The 19,385-nt window shown below is 37.5% G+C and overlaps 1 protein-coding gene across 6 annotated transcripts in view; it reads left to right on the forward strand.

Moving 5' to 3' along the window:
* The window catches only part of CFAP70 (cilia and flagella associated protein 70), a 102,807-nt gene extending 83,909 nt beyond the window's left edge, over positions 1 to 18,898 (forward strand). For 4 of the 6 annotated variants that reach the window (XM_078434403.2, XM_078434407.2, XM_078434406.2 and 1 more), the window contains 4 exons: positions 1,385 to 1,474; positions 5,439 to 5,540; positions 16,836 to 16,883; positions 18,586 to 18,898. In XM_078434403.2, the coding sequence (XP_078290529.2) occupies positions 1,385 to 1,474; positions 5,439 to 5,540; positions 16,836 to 16,883; positions 18,586 to 18,666 (321 nt within the window). In that variant the 3' untranslated portion in view covers positions 18,667 to 18,898. Of the gene's footprint in view, positions 1 to 391; positions 457 to 1,384; positions 1,475 to 5,438; positions 5,541 to 16,835; positions 16,884 to 18,585 lie in introns of those variants that run through there. The other 2 variants (XM_078434405.2, XM_078434408.2) reach the window with 2 other exon arrangements.
* The last annotated feature ends 487 nt before the right edge of the window (positions 18,899 to 19,385 follow it).

Here is a 19,385-nt window from a genome sequence, read left to right on the forward strand (position 1 = left end):
AAACTTTCTGTTATGGAAAATTTCAAATACATATAAAATAGAATAGTAGAGGGGCGCCTGGGTGGCGCAGTCGGTTAAGCGTCCGACTTCAGCCAGGTCACGATCTCGCGGTCTGTGAGTTCGAGCCCCGCGTCAGGCTCTGGGCTGATGGCTCGGAGCCTGGAGCCTGTTTCCAATTCTGTGTGTCTCCCTCTCTCTCTGCCCCTCCCCCGTTCATGCTCTGTCTCTCTCTGTCCCAAAAATAAAAAAAAAAAAAAAAAAAAAAAAAAAAAAATAGAATAGTAGAATGAACCAACATGGGCTAATCATCCCATGTTAACAATTATCAATATTTTGCCAAAGTCCTTTTGATTCTGTTTTTGTTTTGACTTCATTCCATTTCTCCCTCCAGAACACCCAATTTTCTTTCTATATAAAATAAAACAAGAGCAACAAGAAATTACAAAGCATTATAATGTAAGTATGATGGCTCACATAGGCTTGAGAGAGAAAAATCACTATCCCATTGCAGTGTACTTCCCTGAAAGAAAGTTTCCTTTCTGACATCATTGCAAGCTGCATCTGAATAGAGCTTCTGACTTGTGTAGTCAAGGCAAGCAATTTCCCTAGGCAAGCAATTCTTAGGCTATTTGCTAAGGCTTACCTATAGTTGCATCTCTCACATTGGAGATACAAGACAAGAAGTAATCTACTTCTTTTGAAATTTTTTTTTTTAGTTTTTCTTAATGTTTCCTGTATCACTCAGTGCTAAAAAGAGATAAGCTAGCAAACCATGAAGAAACATAAAGGAAGCTTAAATAGATATTACTAAGTGAAAGAAGCCAATCTGAGAAGGGTACATATTGTATGATTCCAACTGTATGACATTCTGGAAAAGACAAAACTATGGAGATAGTAAAGAAATCAGTGGTTGGGTTGGGGAAGGGAAGTGATGAATAGATGGAGCACAGAGGATTTTTAGGACAGTGAAAATACTCTAATAATGGATACATGTCATTATACATTTGTTCAAACCTATGGAATGTATAACATCAAATGCAAACCTTAAGGTAAACCATGGACTTTAGGTGATGAAGATGTATTAGCATAGTTTCATCAGTTGTAACAAAGGTACCACTCTGATGGGGCATGTTGATAATGGGAGAGGCTATGCATATGCAGCAGCAGGATGTATATGAGAAATCTCTGTACCTTCCTTTCAATTTTGCTGTGAACCTAAAACTGCTCTAAACAAACAAACAAACAAACAAACAAAAACAATTTAAGGGTTCCTTTAACTTAGATTGGTCTTTGGTACAACTACAGATGCCCCATGACTAACTTAGCAATACAACATTTGAAACTTCCAGAAGAACAATAGCTTAGGGGCGCTTTCTTTCTACAGTATGAAAAGGCAAAGAAAACCTACCTGCAAGCCTGTAAGAGATCACCTTCGTGCCTTACCTGGCTAGGACTGGGAATCGCCTGTTATCGGGTAAGAGGGTGAAGACTCAAGACTGTGAATACAGCTGACCTTGATTCCTTGGTCTTCTAAGCACCCTGGACGTTTGTAATGATGGTGGGAAGATTTACTTTTCAAAGGTGTTCAGTAAACTAAACAGTCAATCTGTACTATAAGAAAAAAATTCTTTAAAAACTCGCACAAAAACCGGAACCAGGAAGTTATATAATAAAAAATTTCATGTTATTTGGTACAGAAACTCTTAATTTTATGATGTTATCTGTAAGGGGAAAGTGATATGATAAATGAAGAATCTACTCAATTAAATTGATTCTTATTAAGCTCTATGGCCCTTCTGTATTCAGGAGGAGATGCTACAGCTTCTGGTAGATTTTTTACTCCACGACCCCTAAAAACTCTCCAGTCACCCTTTCCTTTTTTTTTCTTACAATCTTTGAAAGAGGCATGCATCCTGCTATTCATGTCTAATTTCTTCAATGTATTCTTGATTCTAACCCTCTCATTTTCTCCTAATAACTTACTCTCTTATTTTTTTCTTTTTATTTTATCCTTCCCTTCTCAACTCTTTCCCCATACTTTCCCCCTTCTTATTTAACCACAGTGATAACAACCAAATGAATTGTCTGTGTTTCCTGTCTCCTCTTCCTTATTGCTGTTTTTTTAAGCATGAAGGTAATATATATTCATTATGGAACATTTAGAAGATACAAAATGTGAAGAAAACATAAAAGCATCCGTAATCCAACCATTCAGTGATAAGCACTGTCAACATTTGAATGCATTTTACTGCAGTCTTTTTTATACATATATGAAAGTAATTTTAATGTATAAAATTGTAAATAATATATTTACTGCTTTGTAATCTTTTTTTCTACTTAAACAATATAGCATTGATATCTTCTCACATCACCAAAGAGTCTATAACACGATTTCTGATGACTTCTTGGTGTACCCTTGTTTGGATGCATAAATGAAGTGACCATGTAATTTGTCTTACTGACAAGAAACTAAAGAAAACACCTTGGATTAAGCCATGCCACTAAGATGTTTAAGTAATCCCTACTCCCTACCAGTGTTTTAGTCATACTATACCTATGTGTGGACATACTGTAGTTTATCTGATCACTCATTATTGGACATGTTAGTTTCTACAATTATACTATTATAAATGAAGCTGAGATAAACGTTCTTGGGCATAAATCTCTATGCTTAATTCTGATTATTTCCTTAAGATCCATCCTTAAAGAATGTAGAAGATTTTAAAAGTCTTTAAATTACAGTATCAATGTGCCCCTAGAAAGGGTATGTACTGATTTATACTCTGCCAGAAGGTATGAGAGTACATTTCACTGTTACCTCATTGAAAGTGGGTAATATCATTTGCCAATTTGATAGGTATCTTAATTTGCATTTGCATCATGAATGAGGTTGAAATCATGTGATGTGTGTATTTCTTTACTTGTGAATTATCTGTTCATATCCCAGGTCCCATTTACGTTTCACTTCATTGCAATTAGGCTTACCACTTTACCACTTTACCTTTACCAACTTACTGACCCTTCTGACAGAAGTTCCTGATAACATCCTAATTGCCAGATGCCACAGACACTTAGGTTAAGTCTCTCTGAAGCTTAACTCCATTGAGTGCCTTCTTCCTGAAGCCCTCTCCTCCCTAGGTTTCCATAATACTTCATTTACATCCTTCCAGTTCCATGCCTTCCTCTCTGGTATCTCTTTCTCAGCCTTTTTTTTTTTTTTTTTTTTTTTTTTTTTTTGCCAGCTCCTAGTTTTTTTAGCCACCATAATTGTTGGGTCCCCCCACCCCCACTCGGAGTTCTATAGTCAGCCCTCTTTTCCTGTCACCATATTTATTCACCCTAAGAAATAACATCTATCCCAGTGGCCTTAACTACCACTTGTGCCCCAATGAATTATAAACCTTTAATGCATAACACTTTTCAAGTTCTGACCCTTAAACAGTGTAACATACACCTCAAAATGTGCATAACTGAAATATAACCTACCTCTGAAGGATTCTCATATTCTGAAAGCCTACCCCTTCTCCTGTATTCCATGTCTTCATGAATGGGACTGTAATGAACCCAATCAACCAAGCCAGAAACTTAAAAGCTGTCCTAGTCTACTTCTATTACTTTTAACTAGGCACCAAATATCCTATTGATTTTATCTCCTAAATGTCTCTTAAGTCTGTTGTCTCCTCTCATCCCTATTTTTACAGCTCTAATTCAAGCCTCATCCCTCATCTTCTAGGGTAATCTGTCTTCCTTCAATTCATCTCCCACATTGTTATCAAAGTGGTCTTTAAAATCTGGAAATACTATGTTACTCCCCTACTTAAACCATTCAATGGCTATCCTTATTTCAGAATAAAATTTACATTCCTTTGAATGAATACATATGATCTGGTCTCACCTAACACTTTAGTTTCATCTGCTTACTGTCTTTTCCCTAATCTCTCTCTTTTCTCCAGACACACAAGAATACTTAAGAGTTTCCTGACCACACCACACTCTCTTGTGCCTCCATGCCTTTGCATATGATATTGCTTTCACCTGGAATGCCTTTCTTCACCTTGTACAGCTAACAAACTCCTTTTTATTCTTCAAGATTCACTTTAGAGCTGCCCTTTAATTTCAGTGCAGAAATATTCCCATTTTCCTATTTCCCTCCACTAGATCATATATATGCTTTTATTACAGAAATGTTTATTCTGTATTGGAACTATTTATGTGTTTGGGTTTTCATTTTGTTTTATTTATTTCTTTACATATCTGTCAGTGAACCCTTTGAGGGTAAAGGTTGTATGTTATCTTTTTATTCACAGTACCTGGTATACTGAATAAATCATTAGCAAGTATAATTGATTGAATAATGTTGGTTGAATAATGAATCAATACATTGATTGAATATTGATTCAATATTTTAGAGACATTTAAGGTGTGGACCAAAGTCTGGGCATTGCTTAAAAGTCATTCTTCATATGGGGCGCCTGGGTGGCTCAGTTGTTTAAGCGGCCGACTTCGGCTCAGGTCATGATCTTGCGGTCTTTGAGTTCGAGCCCCGCGTCAGGCTCTGTGCTGACAGCTCGGAGCCTGGAGCCTGTTTCAGATTCTGTGTCTCCCTCTCTCTGACCCTCCCCTGTTCATGCTCTGTCTCAAAAATAAATAAAATGTTAAAAAAAATTAAAAAAAAAGTCATTCTTCATATTGTTTTGGGCCTGGAAATCCATACTTTTCTTTTCTAAAACAGAAAAAAAGAAGAGCTATTTTACTGGGGAGAAGAGTGACTTATTTCTTCCTTAGGTGACCTTTTGGAAGATTTTACAAAGCAAACTTACTTTTAGGAAGCAGCAATGATATCCATGTGTCCAGAGCTCAGGGAGAATTTTAGAGTCTGAATATTGTATTGATTCCTCAAGACTGTGCTGTCAATAACTAATATTAGGGGAAAGGAAGCTGTCTGAGCAATAGTATTTTGGCAGGCTAATGGGACTTTAACCTTAAGAAAGGGGTGCATGATGTAAAGGAAGAAACCACAAATGTATCTGACAGCCTACTGTGTATTGGAAAATCACTGAATGATGCACACACAATAGTGAATACTTCTGGTTTTCCAATCTTGGCACCTGAAGCTCCATGGTTCATGGAGGCCCTGATGGGACTGCTGTAGAGGAAAGGAGGAAGAGAGGGGTGTAAGTTGAGAGCCTAGCAGGCAGAACTCCAGTTTGCTCTACCTGGATTTTTAATCAGAGCAGTTCTGCTTTTAACAGGTTGGGCTACCACATAAGATTTTGTTTGAAGAAAGAGTTCTGCTAAAAATTAAAAAATTGAAAACTGTTTGTATAGGTCACACACACCAATGTTATTTGAACATAATGTTTTCAACTACACTAACTCCAGCTGGCTTAATGGAAAACTTCTTTGACTTAACTCATACTTTTCTTTTTTCTGTCAAGCTGGAGGAGCTCACGGAAGCTGAAGATGCTCTCTCTGAGGCCAATGCATTGAACAACCACAATGCTGAAGTATGGGCATATTTGGCTCTGGTCAGCCTAAAAGTGAGTGTTTATTAGCCTTACACAGTGCCCTTTTAGGGCAATGAGGTGAGGAAGTAAGTAAAGCAAGAGATAGGTAGGTGGCCATTAATGCATGATAGTTGAGATTTAGTGAGTTTCTGATTTGGTTATTATACTTATGAGAAAGGAGATGCCAAGTCTGAGAAGCTGCTACTTGGAATGTGCTTAAAAATCATATACTCAGGTGTGTTTGTACGGAAACTGAGAGCAAGTCACTTGGGCTTGTTGGTCATAGGTGAGCAGGAGTGGGGTGGGCCAGGACTGATTGTCATCCAGTGTTCTGGGTTGGGTGGTCTCTCTGTGTTACTTTTAAGCTTCTCTGCAGTCCCTGGGCAGGGTGTGCTAACCAGCCCAGCTCTGTGCATCCCTTTCCTCAAGATGAAGGATATAGTGATCAGAGTCTGGCCTAGGGTTGGCATCAGGAATGCTGAATGGGGAGCTGTTTGAGGGCAGTGACTGATGGTACAGTGGGATGGCAGATGATACTAGGGGGTGGTAGCCATTCTCCTGCTGCCCTCCTGGATGCCTCTTGGCCTGCCTGAGCTCTCAAGCCTGGGACATTGGTATGCATTCCTTCTATAGTCATTCAAACTATGAATCTATAAAAAAATTCCTCCATATCCTCTCTCATCTCCCCCTTTGTTAGTTGTGTATGACCCAGAAAAGCTATATAAGAATCTACTGATAAAAATAAAGGCTGATGAGGATGCCCGGGTGGCTTAGTTGGTTAAGTGTCCACCTCTTGATTTCTGCTCAGGTCATGATCTCATGGTTTGTGAGACGGAGCCCCATGTTGGGCTCTGCACTGACAGCAAAGAGCCTGCTTAGGATTCTCTCTCTCCCTCTCTCTCTGCCCCTACCCTGCTCACTCTCTCTCTCAAAATAAATAAATAAATAAACATTTAAAAAAATAAAGGCTGATGATAAATGTGCAAACACAAATGCATTACCAAAAAACATAAATAGATTATTCAACAGAAATCTCTGACACACTAGAGCAATTTTTCCCAGAGAGTCCATTGTCTGGTAACTACAAAGCGTCTTCTTTGCAGTTGTCTCTGATTTTTTTTCTCTGAGATAAGAATTTGGGATAGTCTGGACATTTACCTGATACTAATCAGTAAATATATGTTATTTATATTTAAAAGGTGTTTAGTTATATTTAACGACTTCACTCCTGAGTTTGCTTTTCATCAAAGTAGTTTGCTTTTCAAAAGAATAAATACATTTAGGGGTGCCTGGGTGGCTCAATCAGTTAAGTGGCCAATTTTGGCTCAGGTCACGATCTTGTGGTTCGTGACTTCAAGCCCCACATTGGGCTCTGTGCTGACAGCTCAGAGCCTGGAGCCTGCCTCAGATTCTGTGTCTCCCTCTCTCTCTTCTTCCCTGCTTGCACTCTGTCTCTCTCTCTAAAAAGTAAACATTAAAAAAATTTTTTAAAATAAATAAACACATTTTTAAAATGGGAGTGCTCTTGTATCAGAATGTAAACAAGGCCAAAGGCCAGTGAAGGAGATGCTCTACTAGACTTTCTAAAACATGCCTTCCTGTTAAACTTCTGGCTGAGGGTGCTTATCCTTGACATATATGGGAGATTAGGAAGGGCATATTATGGGAGTTGTGATAGCTACTTTACCTATAGAAAATAACTCTCCTATAATTAAATAATTTGCTCAGCAGTCTAAGATCAAATGGGGAATAATAAGAATGGCTCTTTGTTTTCCAATGGCCAGTATGACCTCAAACTGACAGGGAGTATTGTGATTATAAGAGAAATAAACAAAATTAAAATTACTGGTTTTTCTTTTTGGAATAAATGTTTTGAATGTCAATATGGGAGACACCTGAGTTCTTCCCCAACTCTGCCACAACTAACCATGGGAACCTGGGCAAGTCACTTAAAGTTGCTGGACTTCGGGGCACCTGGGTGGCTCAGTCAGTTAAGTGACCAACTTCGGCTCAGGTCATGATCTTGCAGCTCATAAGTTCAAGCCCCATGTCAGGCTCTGTGCTGACAGCTCAGAGCTTGGAGCCTGCTTGGGATTCTGTGTCTCCTTCTCTCTCTTCCCCTACACTGCTTGTGCTCTGTCTCTCTCTCTCTCTCTCAAAAAATAAATAAACATTAAACAAATTTAAATTTTAAAAAAGTTGCTGGACCTCAATTTCTTTATCTTTAAACTAAAAGGGCCAAAATGGAAAATTTTAATACACATCTTGTAGAAACTGCTAGGTCAAATAGGAAAAAAATTGAGGATATGTAAGATTTGAATTAAAAAAAAAAAAGGTTGACCTCAAACACCAATATAGAACTCTGTGCTTAATAGTTAGAGAATACATATTCTTTGCAAGTACAGATGAGTTGTTTCTTAAAAGTTGACCATATGCTAGACCACAAAGAGAGATTGAACAAATGCATATAGATCACACTACTAGTGAAATTATATGTAAACAATTAAAACTTATGCCAGAAGACATAGATACATTTAAACTTAAATTCATACATGTAATTAATTCATAGGTCAAAGAGAAAATCACATGACAATTTCTTGTGGTGGGTAGAGTTTTAAAGATGACCCTTCCCACAAGATTATTCCATCAAATACTAATATAGGTACTGCTGTCAAGGGATTTTGCAGATGTGCTTTCTTTGCTGCTGCCTTTCTAGCTCCTTTAGGTGGAAGGTTAGGTTGTATATTTGGGACCTTTCTTGCTTCTTGAAATAGTCCTGAATTGCGACGTATTTTCCTCTTAAGACTGCTTTTGCTGTGTCCCAAAGGGTTTGGACTGCTGTGTTTTCATTTTCATTTGTTTCCATATATTTTTTAATTTCTTCTTTAATTTCCTGGTTGACGCATTTGTTCTTTAGTATGATGTTCTTTAACCTCCATGTATTTGGGGGCTTTCCAGATTTTTTCTTGTGGTTGATTACAAGTTTCATAGTGTTGTGATCTGAAAATATTCATGGTATGATCTCAATCTTTTATACTTGTTGAGGGCTGTTTTGTGATCCAGTATGTGATCTATTTTGGAGAATGTTCCATGTGCACTCGAGAAGAATGTGTATGCTGCTGCTTTTGAATAAAATGTTCTGAATATATCTGTTAAGTCCACCTGGTCCAGTGTGTCAGTCAGAGCCTTTCTTTCCTTATTGATTTTCTGCCTAAATTATCTGTCCGTTGCTCTGAGTATTAAAGTCCCCTACAATTATGGTATTATTACCTATACATTTGTTTATGCTTGTGATTAATTGATTTACATATTTGGATACTTTCACATTGGGGACATGAACATTTACAATTGTTAGCTCTTCTTGATGGGTAGAGCCTTAATTATTACATAATTCCCTTCTTCGTCTCTTGTTACAGTCTTTATTTTGAAATCTAGTTTGTCTGATATAAGTATGGCTACTCTGCCTTTCTTTTGACATCCATTAGCATGATAGATGGTTCTCCATCCCCTCACTTTCAATGTGCAGGTGTCCTCAGCTCTAAAATGAGTCTCTTGTAGACAGCATATAGATGGATCTAGTTTTTTTTTATCCAGTCTGATATCCTATTGTTGCAGACTTTGAGTCTGGTGTTCTCTCTTGTCCAGCAAGAGGATGGATGTAGAATTTTATACAAGAGAGGCTAATGTCCAGGAGGAAACGAGAGCCCTGAATAAGGGTTCTTTCTCCATATTTACTAGGATCAGAAGGCTTACATACGTGACGGACATGCAGAAAGAGACAATAAAACAGTGATCATTAACTCGTGTGTGAGAGAAAGGGGGTTAGAAGGTATGCGGTGTTAAGGGTTAGGATCAAGACAAATCAAAATCCTGGCGCCGAGCAGATGGCCGTTTACTGCAGGCAACAAGCTCCGTGTCTATGTATCTTAACTTTTCTAGGGGCTAAGACAGATAGAGCATGCTACCTCAGGGTTAACAAGGCATTTTTCTTGCTAATTAGCTCTGGGTCACCCTGCTTCAGGGGCTTTCAGCCTCTACCTGTTCTCACTTTCATCCTGTGGAAGCAACTTTCTGCTTGATGCTTTGTTCTACACTGAGCATTTTCACCCTGAGGCGGCTTTTCATCCTAAGCCTTGATAACTCCTTGGTGAAAGCTCAGAGAATTCTTAAACTTATTCCCCATACCTATGTCTTTTGATTGGGGCACTTAGTCCATGTACATTCAGAGGGATTAATGAAAGATATGGATTTAGTGCCATTGTGTTATCTGTAGGTTTCATATTTGTGGTGATGTCTCTGGTCCTTTGTAGTCTTTGCTACTTTCCACTCAGAGTACCCCTTAGAATCTCTTGCAGGGCTGGCTTATGGTCATGAGCTCGTTTAGTTTTTTTTGTCTGGGAAAGTCTTTATCTCTTCTATTCTGAAGACAGCCTTGCTGGAAAAGGATTCTTGGCTGCATAGTATACCTATTCAGCACATTGAATATTTCCTGCCACTCGCTTCTGGCCTGCCAAGTTTCAGTGGACAGGCCTGCTACTACCCTTATGAGTCTACCCTTGTAGGTTAAGGCCCATTTGTCCCTAGCTGCTTTCAGAATTCTCTCCGTATCTTTGTATTTTGCCAGTTTCACCATGATGTGTCATGGTGTTGACCTATTTTTGTTGATTTTGAAGGGAGTTCTCTGTGCCTTTTGGAGTTGGATGCCTGTTTCTTGGAGAACTTCTCAGCTATAATTTGTGCACATAAACCTTCTTCCCTTTCCTCTTGCTCCTCTTCTTATGGAACTCCTATGATACGGATATTATTTCATATCATGGAATCACTTAGTTCTCTAATTCTCCCCTCATGATCTAGTAATTTCCTTTCCCTCTTATTTTCAGCTTCATCATTTTCCATAATTTTATCTTCTATTTCACCTATTTTCTCCTCTGCTTCTTCCATCCTCGCCGTCACTGTGTCTAGCTTATATTGCATCTGATTTATAGCATTTCTTAATTCATTGTGACTATTTCTTAGGTCTTTGATCTCTACAGCACTAGATTGCTGTCTTCTATACTTTTTTCAAGCCCAGATATTAGTCTTATGACTGTTATTCTAAATTCTTGTTCAGATATATTGTTTATATCTGTTTTGAGCAATTCTCTGGCTGTCATTTCTTTCTGGATTTTCTTTTGAGGAGAATTCTTCTGTTTCATCATTTTGGTAGGCTTTTGTCTTCTACATGTTTTAGTAGCTTCTTATGTGTTCTGCATGTGCAAGTACTATTGTATTAAAAAGGGCTCAAACACTGTCCAGGGACTGGAATTTTAGGAAGTGTTTTTGGAGTGTGTTGTGTGCACTCTGTTGTTGCATTTTGGTTGCTCTATCCCACTCGTCAGTCCTCTGCAAAGCTCCTCCTTGATTTTAGTGGTGGAGTGTTTGGACCTTCTACCAGGTGTGCTTTGATTTGTTCATTGAAACAATGGTTTGTCAGGTTTAAAGGTCTCCTTAGTGAAGTTCTAGTTGAAGAGACTCAAGATGAGGCCTGACTGGAGATTTGGGGCAAAGGAAAGTGCTAGAAGAGAAATTCAGGACAAAACCAGCAGGAAAGCTACTACCAACCCCCAAGGGATTTTGCAGATATGTACAGAGATTATCCAGGTGGACCTGTACCATTCAGGTGAATCTTTTAAAAGCAGGGAGTTATTTTCTGGCTGGGGACAAATAGGGAAGTCAGAGGAATTCAAAGCACAAGAAAGATTCAATGCACAATTGCTGGCTTGAAAATAGAGAGGGACCACATATCAAGGAATGTGGATGGCCTCTAGAAGTTAAAATGCCAACTGCTCACAGCCAGCAAGGAAATGGGGACCTCCATCCTACAAGTACAAAGAACTGAATTCTGCCAGTAACCTGTATGTGTTTGGAAATAGACTCCAGATAAGAATCAGATCCTCTGATGGATCTGGGCAAAGTAAATTGAAAACCATCTGGAATCCAGGATTCATCATTCTAGATTTCATTAAGAACATTAGTGATTCATGTGAAGAAGTCAAAATATCAACATTTACAGGAATTTGGAAGTTGACCACGGGCCTCATGGATGATTTTGAGGGGTTCAAGTCTACTTTGGAGGAAGTAAATGCAGATATGGTAGAAATAGCAAGAGAACTAGAATTAGAAGTGGCACCTGAAGATGCGATTGCATTGTTGTAATCTCGTGAAAAAAACTTTCACAGATGAGGAGTTGCTTCTTATAAATGAGCAAAGGAAATGATTTCTTAAGATGGAAACTTCCTGGTGTAGATGTTGTGAAAGTGGTTGACAGAGGTTTAGAATATTACATAAAGTTAGCTGATAAAGCAGTGGCAGGGTTTGAGAGGATTGATTCCAATGTTGGAAGAAGTTGTACTGTGGGTAAAATGCTGTCAAACAGAATTGCATACTACAGAGAAATCATTCATGGAAAGAAGAGTCAATTGATGTGGCAAACTTCATCATTGTCTTAAAGAAATTGCCACAGCTACCCCTACCTTCATTAACCTTCACCTTGATCCATTAGAACCCTTCAATATCAAGGCAAGACCCCTACCAGCAAAAAGATTACGACTCACTGAAAGCTCAGATGATGGTTAACATTTTTTAGCAATAAAGCATTTTTATATGTTTATTAATTTTTTGTTTTTGAGACAAAAAGAGTGCACAGGGGAGGGACAGAGAGAGAGGAAGAGAGAAAGAATCCCAAGCAGGCTCAGCACTGTCAGCATACAGCCTGATGCAGGGCTCAAGCTCATGAACTGTGAGATTTGGCCTGAGCCAAAATTAAGGGTCAGATGGCTTAACTGACTGAGCCACCCAGGCACCCCAGCAATAAAATATTTTTTAATTAAGGTATGTACATTGTTTTTAAAAACATGATGCTATTATTTCTCACTTAATAGACTACAGTATAGTGTAAGCATAACTTGTATATGTACTAGGGGACATCGCTTTATTGTGATATTCACTTTATTGCACTTGTCTGGAACAAAACCTGCAATATCTCTGAGATATCCTTGTGTACTGGAAGTTCCACCATGCCAACAACACACATACTCATAAAAGACATTGGGGGAAAAGGATTAAAAGGGAATCTACAAACTGAAAGATGAATAAAAAGTTTCACTACTGAAAGAGTAGACAAAAAACAAAGAATGGTGGTTATTGTTGGGGGAAGGAGTTGGGAACAGAGTGGATAGGGTCAGGGTGGAAGCAAGACCTTTTACTATATATCTTATCATATCCTTTTGATTTTTACTTATGTATATGTATTATCTGTTCAATAAAGATTAACACAAAGAAGTAGATTTGCAAAGTTGCTGGAAAAAATATTAATATAAAAATCAATATCATCAAAATCAAAGATCATTAGCAACAATCAATTTGAAAGTCTAACTTTAAAAATCTCACTCAAGATCTTATGGATGAAAGTGTAAAACTTTACTGAAGGACATAACAGAAGATCTAATAAGGATACTATCTATGTTCATGGACAGGAGGTTTCAAGAACACAAAGTTGAAAATATTCCCACATGTCTAATTTTAATGCAATTCCAATAAAAATAATAACAGGTGTTTTTTTTTAGGAACTTGATCAAGTAACCCTAAAATTCACTTGCCCAATAAAGGCTAAAAAAATCATAATGACAATATGGACAGGATAATAAGAGGTGAAGACTTTTGTACCAAATATATTAAGACTTATTGTGAAGCTCTGATAACTAAAACTGAGTGATATTAGGGTAGGAATAGGTAAGTGGAACATAACTGCTAGACAGAAGTAGACCCACATATATGTGGAAACTTAGTTTTTAATTAGATGGTTTTTAAAAATAATGGGGTTTCCTAGGAATTTTCCTTGAAACTTTTCCTCCAACAACTAAAAACTACACAAGCACAAGATGTTTATTACAGTATTATTGCAATTGCAAAATATTGGAAACAACATACATAGGAGAATATTTGAATAAACTATGGTATATCCACATAATGGAGTACTAAGCTACTGAAAAAAATAATGGAGAAGATGTCTATGAACTGATGTGGAGTGATTTCCATGATATATTGTTTAGTGAAAAAACTAAAGTGCAAGATTTTATACCATCTTTTGTATAAAAAGGAGGGAAAAAGAAGAATTCATTCACAGGTTGGCTCATTTGTGCAAAAAAAGCACAGGAAGGAAAAACCAGATTAATGAGAGTGGGTCCTTTAGGACATGGGCAGACATAGAGTAGAAGGGAGGCAATGAGTGGGTGACACTCTGATTATACTTTTTGTACATATCTGACTTTTGGAACCATGTTAACGTTTCATTTTTTTTTAAAGAAATTCAACAAGAAACAGGGAGATTGTATAATTCATATCATAACAATAACAGCAAAACTACTTCCCATGAATAACAGCACTGAAGGTGGGAAAAAGAAAACTAACTCAAGATACTTTGGGGGACACCTGGGTGGCCCAGTCAGTTAAGCGTCTGACGTTGGCTCAGGTCATGATCTCACAGTTCATGGGTTCGAGCCCCACGTCAGGCTCTGTGCGACAGCTCAGAGCCTGGAACCTGCTTCAGATTTGGTGTCTCCCTCTCTCTCTACCCCTCCCCTGCTTATGCTCTGTCTCTCTATCTCACAAAAATAAATTAAAATATTTAAAAAAAATTTTTAAAGATACTTTTGAAAAATTATTTGAAATATATACTCTCAGACTAAAAAGGAAAAAAAACCCTCTATACAAATATTGGACTCAGGTTAGTAAGCTTTTTGGGAGTGATAGAAATCATCTAAAACTGGATTGTGGTGGTGATGGTTGCACAATTGAACCTTAAAATTAGTGAATTTTATGGTATGTAAATTATACTTCAATAAATCCAATTTTAAAGATTGTATAGCCCCCCAAAATGAGGAACAAATGGACTATTCAATAAATATAGATGGAGCAACTGGCTATCCATATGAAGAAAATTAGTTCCTTTCACCAAACATGCACGTGGATGCATACATACTTCCAGCTGGTTTAAAGGCCTAAATCTCAAAACTTTGGATTGCTTAGGAGAAAATATAGAGAATACCTCTATAGCCTCGGGGTGTGCAAATTTTCTTATGACTGTAAATGCACTAGCCAAAAATAAAATTAGCAACCTTTTTTTTAAAGTTTATTTATTTTGAAAGAGACAGCGACAGCACAAGTAGGGGAGGGGCAGGGAGAGAGGGAGAGAAAGAATTCCAAGCAGGCTCTGCACACTAGCGCAGAGCCTGACGCAGGGCATGAACTCATGAAACGGGGAGATCATGTCCTGAGCTGAAACCAAGAGTCAGTCCTTAACCGACTGAGCTCCCCCGGCACCCCTAAATTAACAATTTTAAAATAGAAACTCATGCATAACAAAAGACATAAAAATAAAGCTTAAGGACTTTAATACTTGCAGAATTTATAACTTATTACAGTTTATGTAATTATATAATATAGCTATTATATAAATATATAATATGCCCTACAATAAGAAAAAAACATACAAATAATCTGATTGAAAAATGGTCACAGGATAGGAATATACAATTTGCTGAAGTGGAAATTGTAAAAGTCAATAAATTTATGATAAGAAGTTTGCCTCACTTGTAATCATGAAAATGCAATTTAAAATGACATTGTGACAGAAATTCACACCCATTAAACAGGGGAAAATTAGTCTGATATCAACATTGATAAGGATTTTCAGAATTGTTGATATAAATTGATAACTATTTTGAAGTGCAATATGGCATTATTTACCCAAATTCTTACCTATAACTTAGCAATTTTATATCTAGATATTCCTAAGAAAAATACCAGAAGACATGTACAAGGATGTTTATTACAGCATTTTCCATAATAGCAAACAAACAAAAAATGTCACTCTTTTCAAAATTGTTTTGGCTGTTCTAGATCCTCACATCATTTGGACCCCAGCAGAAATGAAACAAAGGTAATAGTGACAGGAAAGGAAGATGTGCTAGAAAATTCCCCTGGAATTCAGTGAACTTCAGGTGGGGATATCTTTGAAGTGTATATATTATAGGAAAGTCCTTTATTTTTATTTTTTTAATAATTAAAAAAATTTTAACGTTTATGTATTTTTGAGAGACAGAGAGAGACAGAGCATGAGTAGGGGAGGGGCAGAGAAAGAGTGAGACACCGAATCCGAAGCAGGCTCCAGGCTCTGAGCTGTCAGCACAGAGCCTGAGGTGGGGCTTGAACCCACGAACCATGAGATCATGACCTGAGCTGAAGTCAGGTGTTCAACCGACCAAGCCACCCAGACACCCCTAGGAAAGTCTCTTAAATAGTGAAAGTTTTGTGAACTAGTAAAAATTTATCATGAACTGGCACTGATCAGGAATTTGGACTAGATATTTTCTAAGTTTCCTTCTAGCCTGAACATTCTGTAGTTTTCATATTTATTTAATATTAGGTATTATGCATGTATTTCATATTTATGTATTTCCCAAGTGACATTGTATACTCTAATTTGTTATGCACAAACTTGTTAAGTATAATAGTGAATTCATATTATTCTCATTTAATACCTAGATGTGCTTCATGCAAAAAATAACTGGGAGAAATAGTTAGGTGTCCTTATCTCATATCCAGATATGCATGGAAGCAATTCCAGTATTTGCTTTTTTCTAATGCATCGAGACAGGATAAAGTGCAATAGTTAAAACCTTGGGACTCTGGAGCCAAACTGCATTGTTTTAAAACCTGGATCCTCCACTTACTAGCTTTGTAACCCTGGGCATTTATTTATCCTCTCTATGCCTAGGTATTTCTATCTGTGAACATGGAATTATAAATAATAGCAGTTTTTTTCCTAGAATTACTTTGAGGACTAGGAATGAAAGTGTGTAAAGCACTTAAAACAATATAGACAATTAAAACAGTATAAATCACAAAGTAAGCATTATGTAAGTTTTAGCTATTGTTAACAGAATGGCTTCAATCCTGGGAGAAACAAATGACTCATGGTGTTTTCAGGGGGAAAAAAATGAGAGGCCAAGTTATCTTTAAGATTTTTAAAATGAAGAAAGAATATTCATATATCTCTTGTGTGTGTGTGTGTGTGTGTGTGTGTGTGTGCGCGTGCGTGCATGTGTGTATACATTTGCAACACATATATATACAAGGATATCTGCTTTTTGATATCACCTTTCATTTTTGTTCCCCCTTTGAATCCAGAGGGTAATCCTGTTTTGGTAGAAATGTTTGTGGCAGTGTACTTTCTTACCGTAATGTTTATGATATGTCATCATCACCAGCTGCTGCTCTCTTTTTCAGGCTGGACGGGAACTGGAAGCTGAGCAGGCCTACAAGTACACAATGAAGGTATGATGCAGGTGCCTCTGCTGCTTGTACTGAGGTTGGAAAACTGGGAGGAAGATGCTGCCTTAATTCAAGACTTTACAACATTTCATGATGTGAATATTTTTCTAGAGGCTCTTCTTACTATCTTTGCCATTTGCTGCTGGGTTTGGAATAACCCATATATTGGAATAACCCGTATATTACTATGGGGGACCTTTTTTCTACCTCTTTATAGAATTTGGTTTAATGGAAAGACAGATGGCCTGGGAGTCAGGAGACCTGAGTTATGGTCCTAGTTTTGCCACTAACTTTACTGTGTTAACCTCTCTGGGCCTCATTTTCCTCGTGTGTAGACTGAAGGTGTTGGTCTAATCCACAGATCAGCACACTTTCTGTAAAGGGCAAGATTATTTATATTTTAGGCTTTGTGGGCCAAACTGTCTCTATTGCATCTACTACTCTTCCCTTGTAGTGCAAAAGGAGCCATAGACAATACATTAACAAATGAGCATGGTTGTGTTTCAGATAAAAGTTTTACTTACAAAAACAGGCAGCCAGCCGGATTTGGCTCATGAACAGTAGTTTGCCAACCTCCATTGTATTCTATTAATTATGAATTACAGATAATTTGACTTGAAAGATAGTGGCTTAAAAAAATTGGGAGTTTTATTTTTCTTATCAAATGAAAAGCCCAGGGCTGGGATCCCAGCTCCACAATGTCATCAAAGACCTAAACTCTATCTCTTTGCTTCAGTCACAGCATGCAGTTCCCATCCTTCATTGTTGCAAGGCAGCCACTGTAGCTCAGGCCACCACATACATGTTTCAGGCACAATAAAGAACAAAAGGGAGGAAAGAACAAAGAAAACATGCTAGCTATTTCACCTCCATTATGAAGCAATGACTTTATGGGGATAAAAGATATAGCATAGGGAATATGGTCAATGGTATTGTAATAGTGTGTGGGACAGATGGTAGCTATACTTATTAGCTATACTTATTAGTGTAATGTATAGACTTGTAGAATCACTGTGTTCTACACCTGAAACTAATGTAACATTGTACATCAACTACACTCAGATTAAAAAAAATAAAGATGTTTCACAAGTACATAGAATTTGATGGTAAAGAAAATCATTTCCAGAGAAAAGTATCTACTTTTGGGGGGGAAAAAGCAGCAGTGACTTTAGCTGACATTTCATTAGCCACAATTCGTCGTAAGACTACCCCTAGATCTAAGGGAAGAAGGGAATGGAGATTTTTAGCTAGCTGCATTCCTGCCCTGAAAAGAAGTGAAGATTTTGTTAGTAAGAAAGGAGAGTGGGTATTTAGTGGCCACTAGACATCTCTACTACACATCTAGAGTCTAAAATTAAATCTAGTATCTTTGATTCCTGTCACTTGCCAAATTGGAATATTATAGTCAAGATAGATTGGGTGATGATGTGAACTCTTTTAAAAGTAAACTTTATTAAAGTTATTTTACAAAAAAATACACAAATTGCAAATGTTTATACTACTTGAATTTTCATAAAGTGAATGTGTCCATGTAAGCACAATGTTCTGAGGTCTTTTAATGGAGCTACCATGAAATAGGGAATATAGGAAGAGACAATTTCATGCCAAGGAACTATATTCTTTAACTGTGGCCCTGTAAATGAGGGGTTTCCACAAAGATATATCAGGTATGACATGTCTCCTCCCCTTCCATCTTCTTATGCAGCTGAAATTGAAAGATGAGACTCTACTTGCAGAGATCCACATGGTACAGGAGGCAGCTGGCTTTGGAAATCCATCTTTCTGACATCCTTCCATCTGAAGACTATTCTGTATGGGACTCTGAACTTCTTTCCTTCCCAGAGAAATTAAACCCTGGATATTTCATCACATGAGGCCCAGGAATGGACAACACCATGAACAGAAACTCGTTCATTTATTTCCATGGGCTATCTTACTGGATAGCCCTTCCTGGGATGTTTTACAAATGACTACTGTAAACTAGATGACAATAAAAAATGGAAGATATTAAAAATTCATCAGTGTGGTTCTGGAGTTAATTAAGGTATACTGAAGTATATGTAAGAACATAATTATTTCTATAATTAAGGTATAGTGGGTTCGTTATTAAGGTTTCTGGTAAAAGCTTATCAGATCACTCCTTTAGGACGTCAACTGCTAAAGTCTCTGGCCTGGTTCACTTCCTGGAACTTGAGAATTAAGGTATCAATTTCTAAAGTGGGCCTAAAGTAAGAATGCTATGCTAGGTCACTGTATTAGGACAAACACATTAGTTGTGACCAGACCCTTTGGATTCAATGGTGAACAGAACTGAACAGAGAGGTCTTTGCTCATTACCTCTAATCCCGGGTATCTTCATGGATCTAAATCACAAGGGCTCCAAGGAGAGTCCATTACTCTATAATGGATGGAAAACTCACAACTGAGACCATTATTCTAGGGCTAGAGATGACAAAGGAACCATCCTTCACTCCTTTTCTTCTAGATCACTGCATAGCAAAACCA

This window comes from Panthera onca, chromosome D2 (assembly GCF_046562875.1).
Source record: "Panthera onca isolate mPanOnc1 chromosome D2, mPanOnc1 haplotype 2, whole genome shotgun sequence".
Taxonomy (NCBI): Eukaryota; Metazoa; Chordata; class Mammalia; order Carnivora; family Felidae; genus Panthera; species Panthera onca.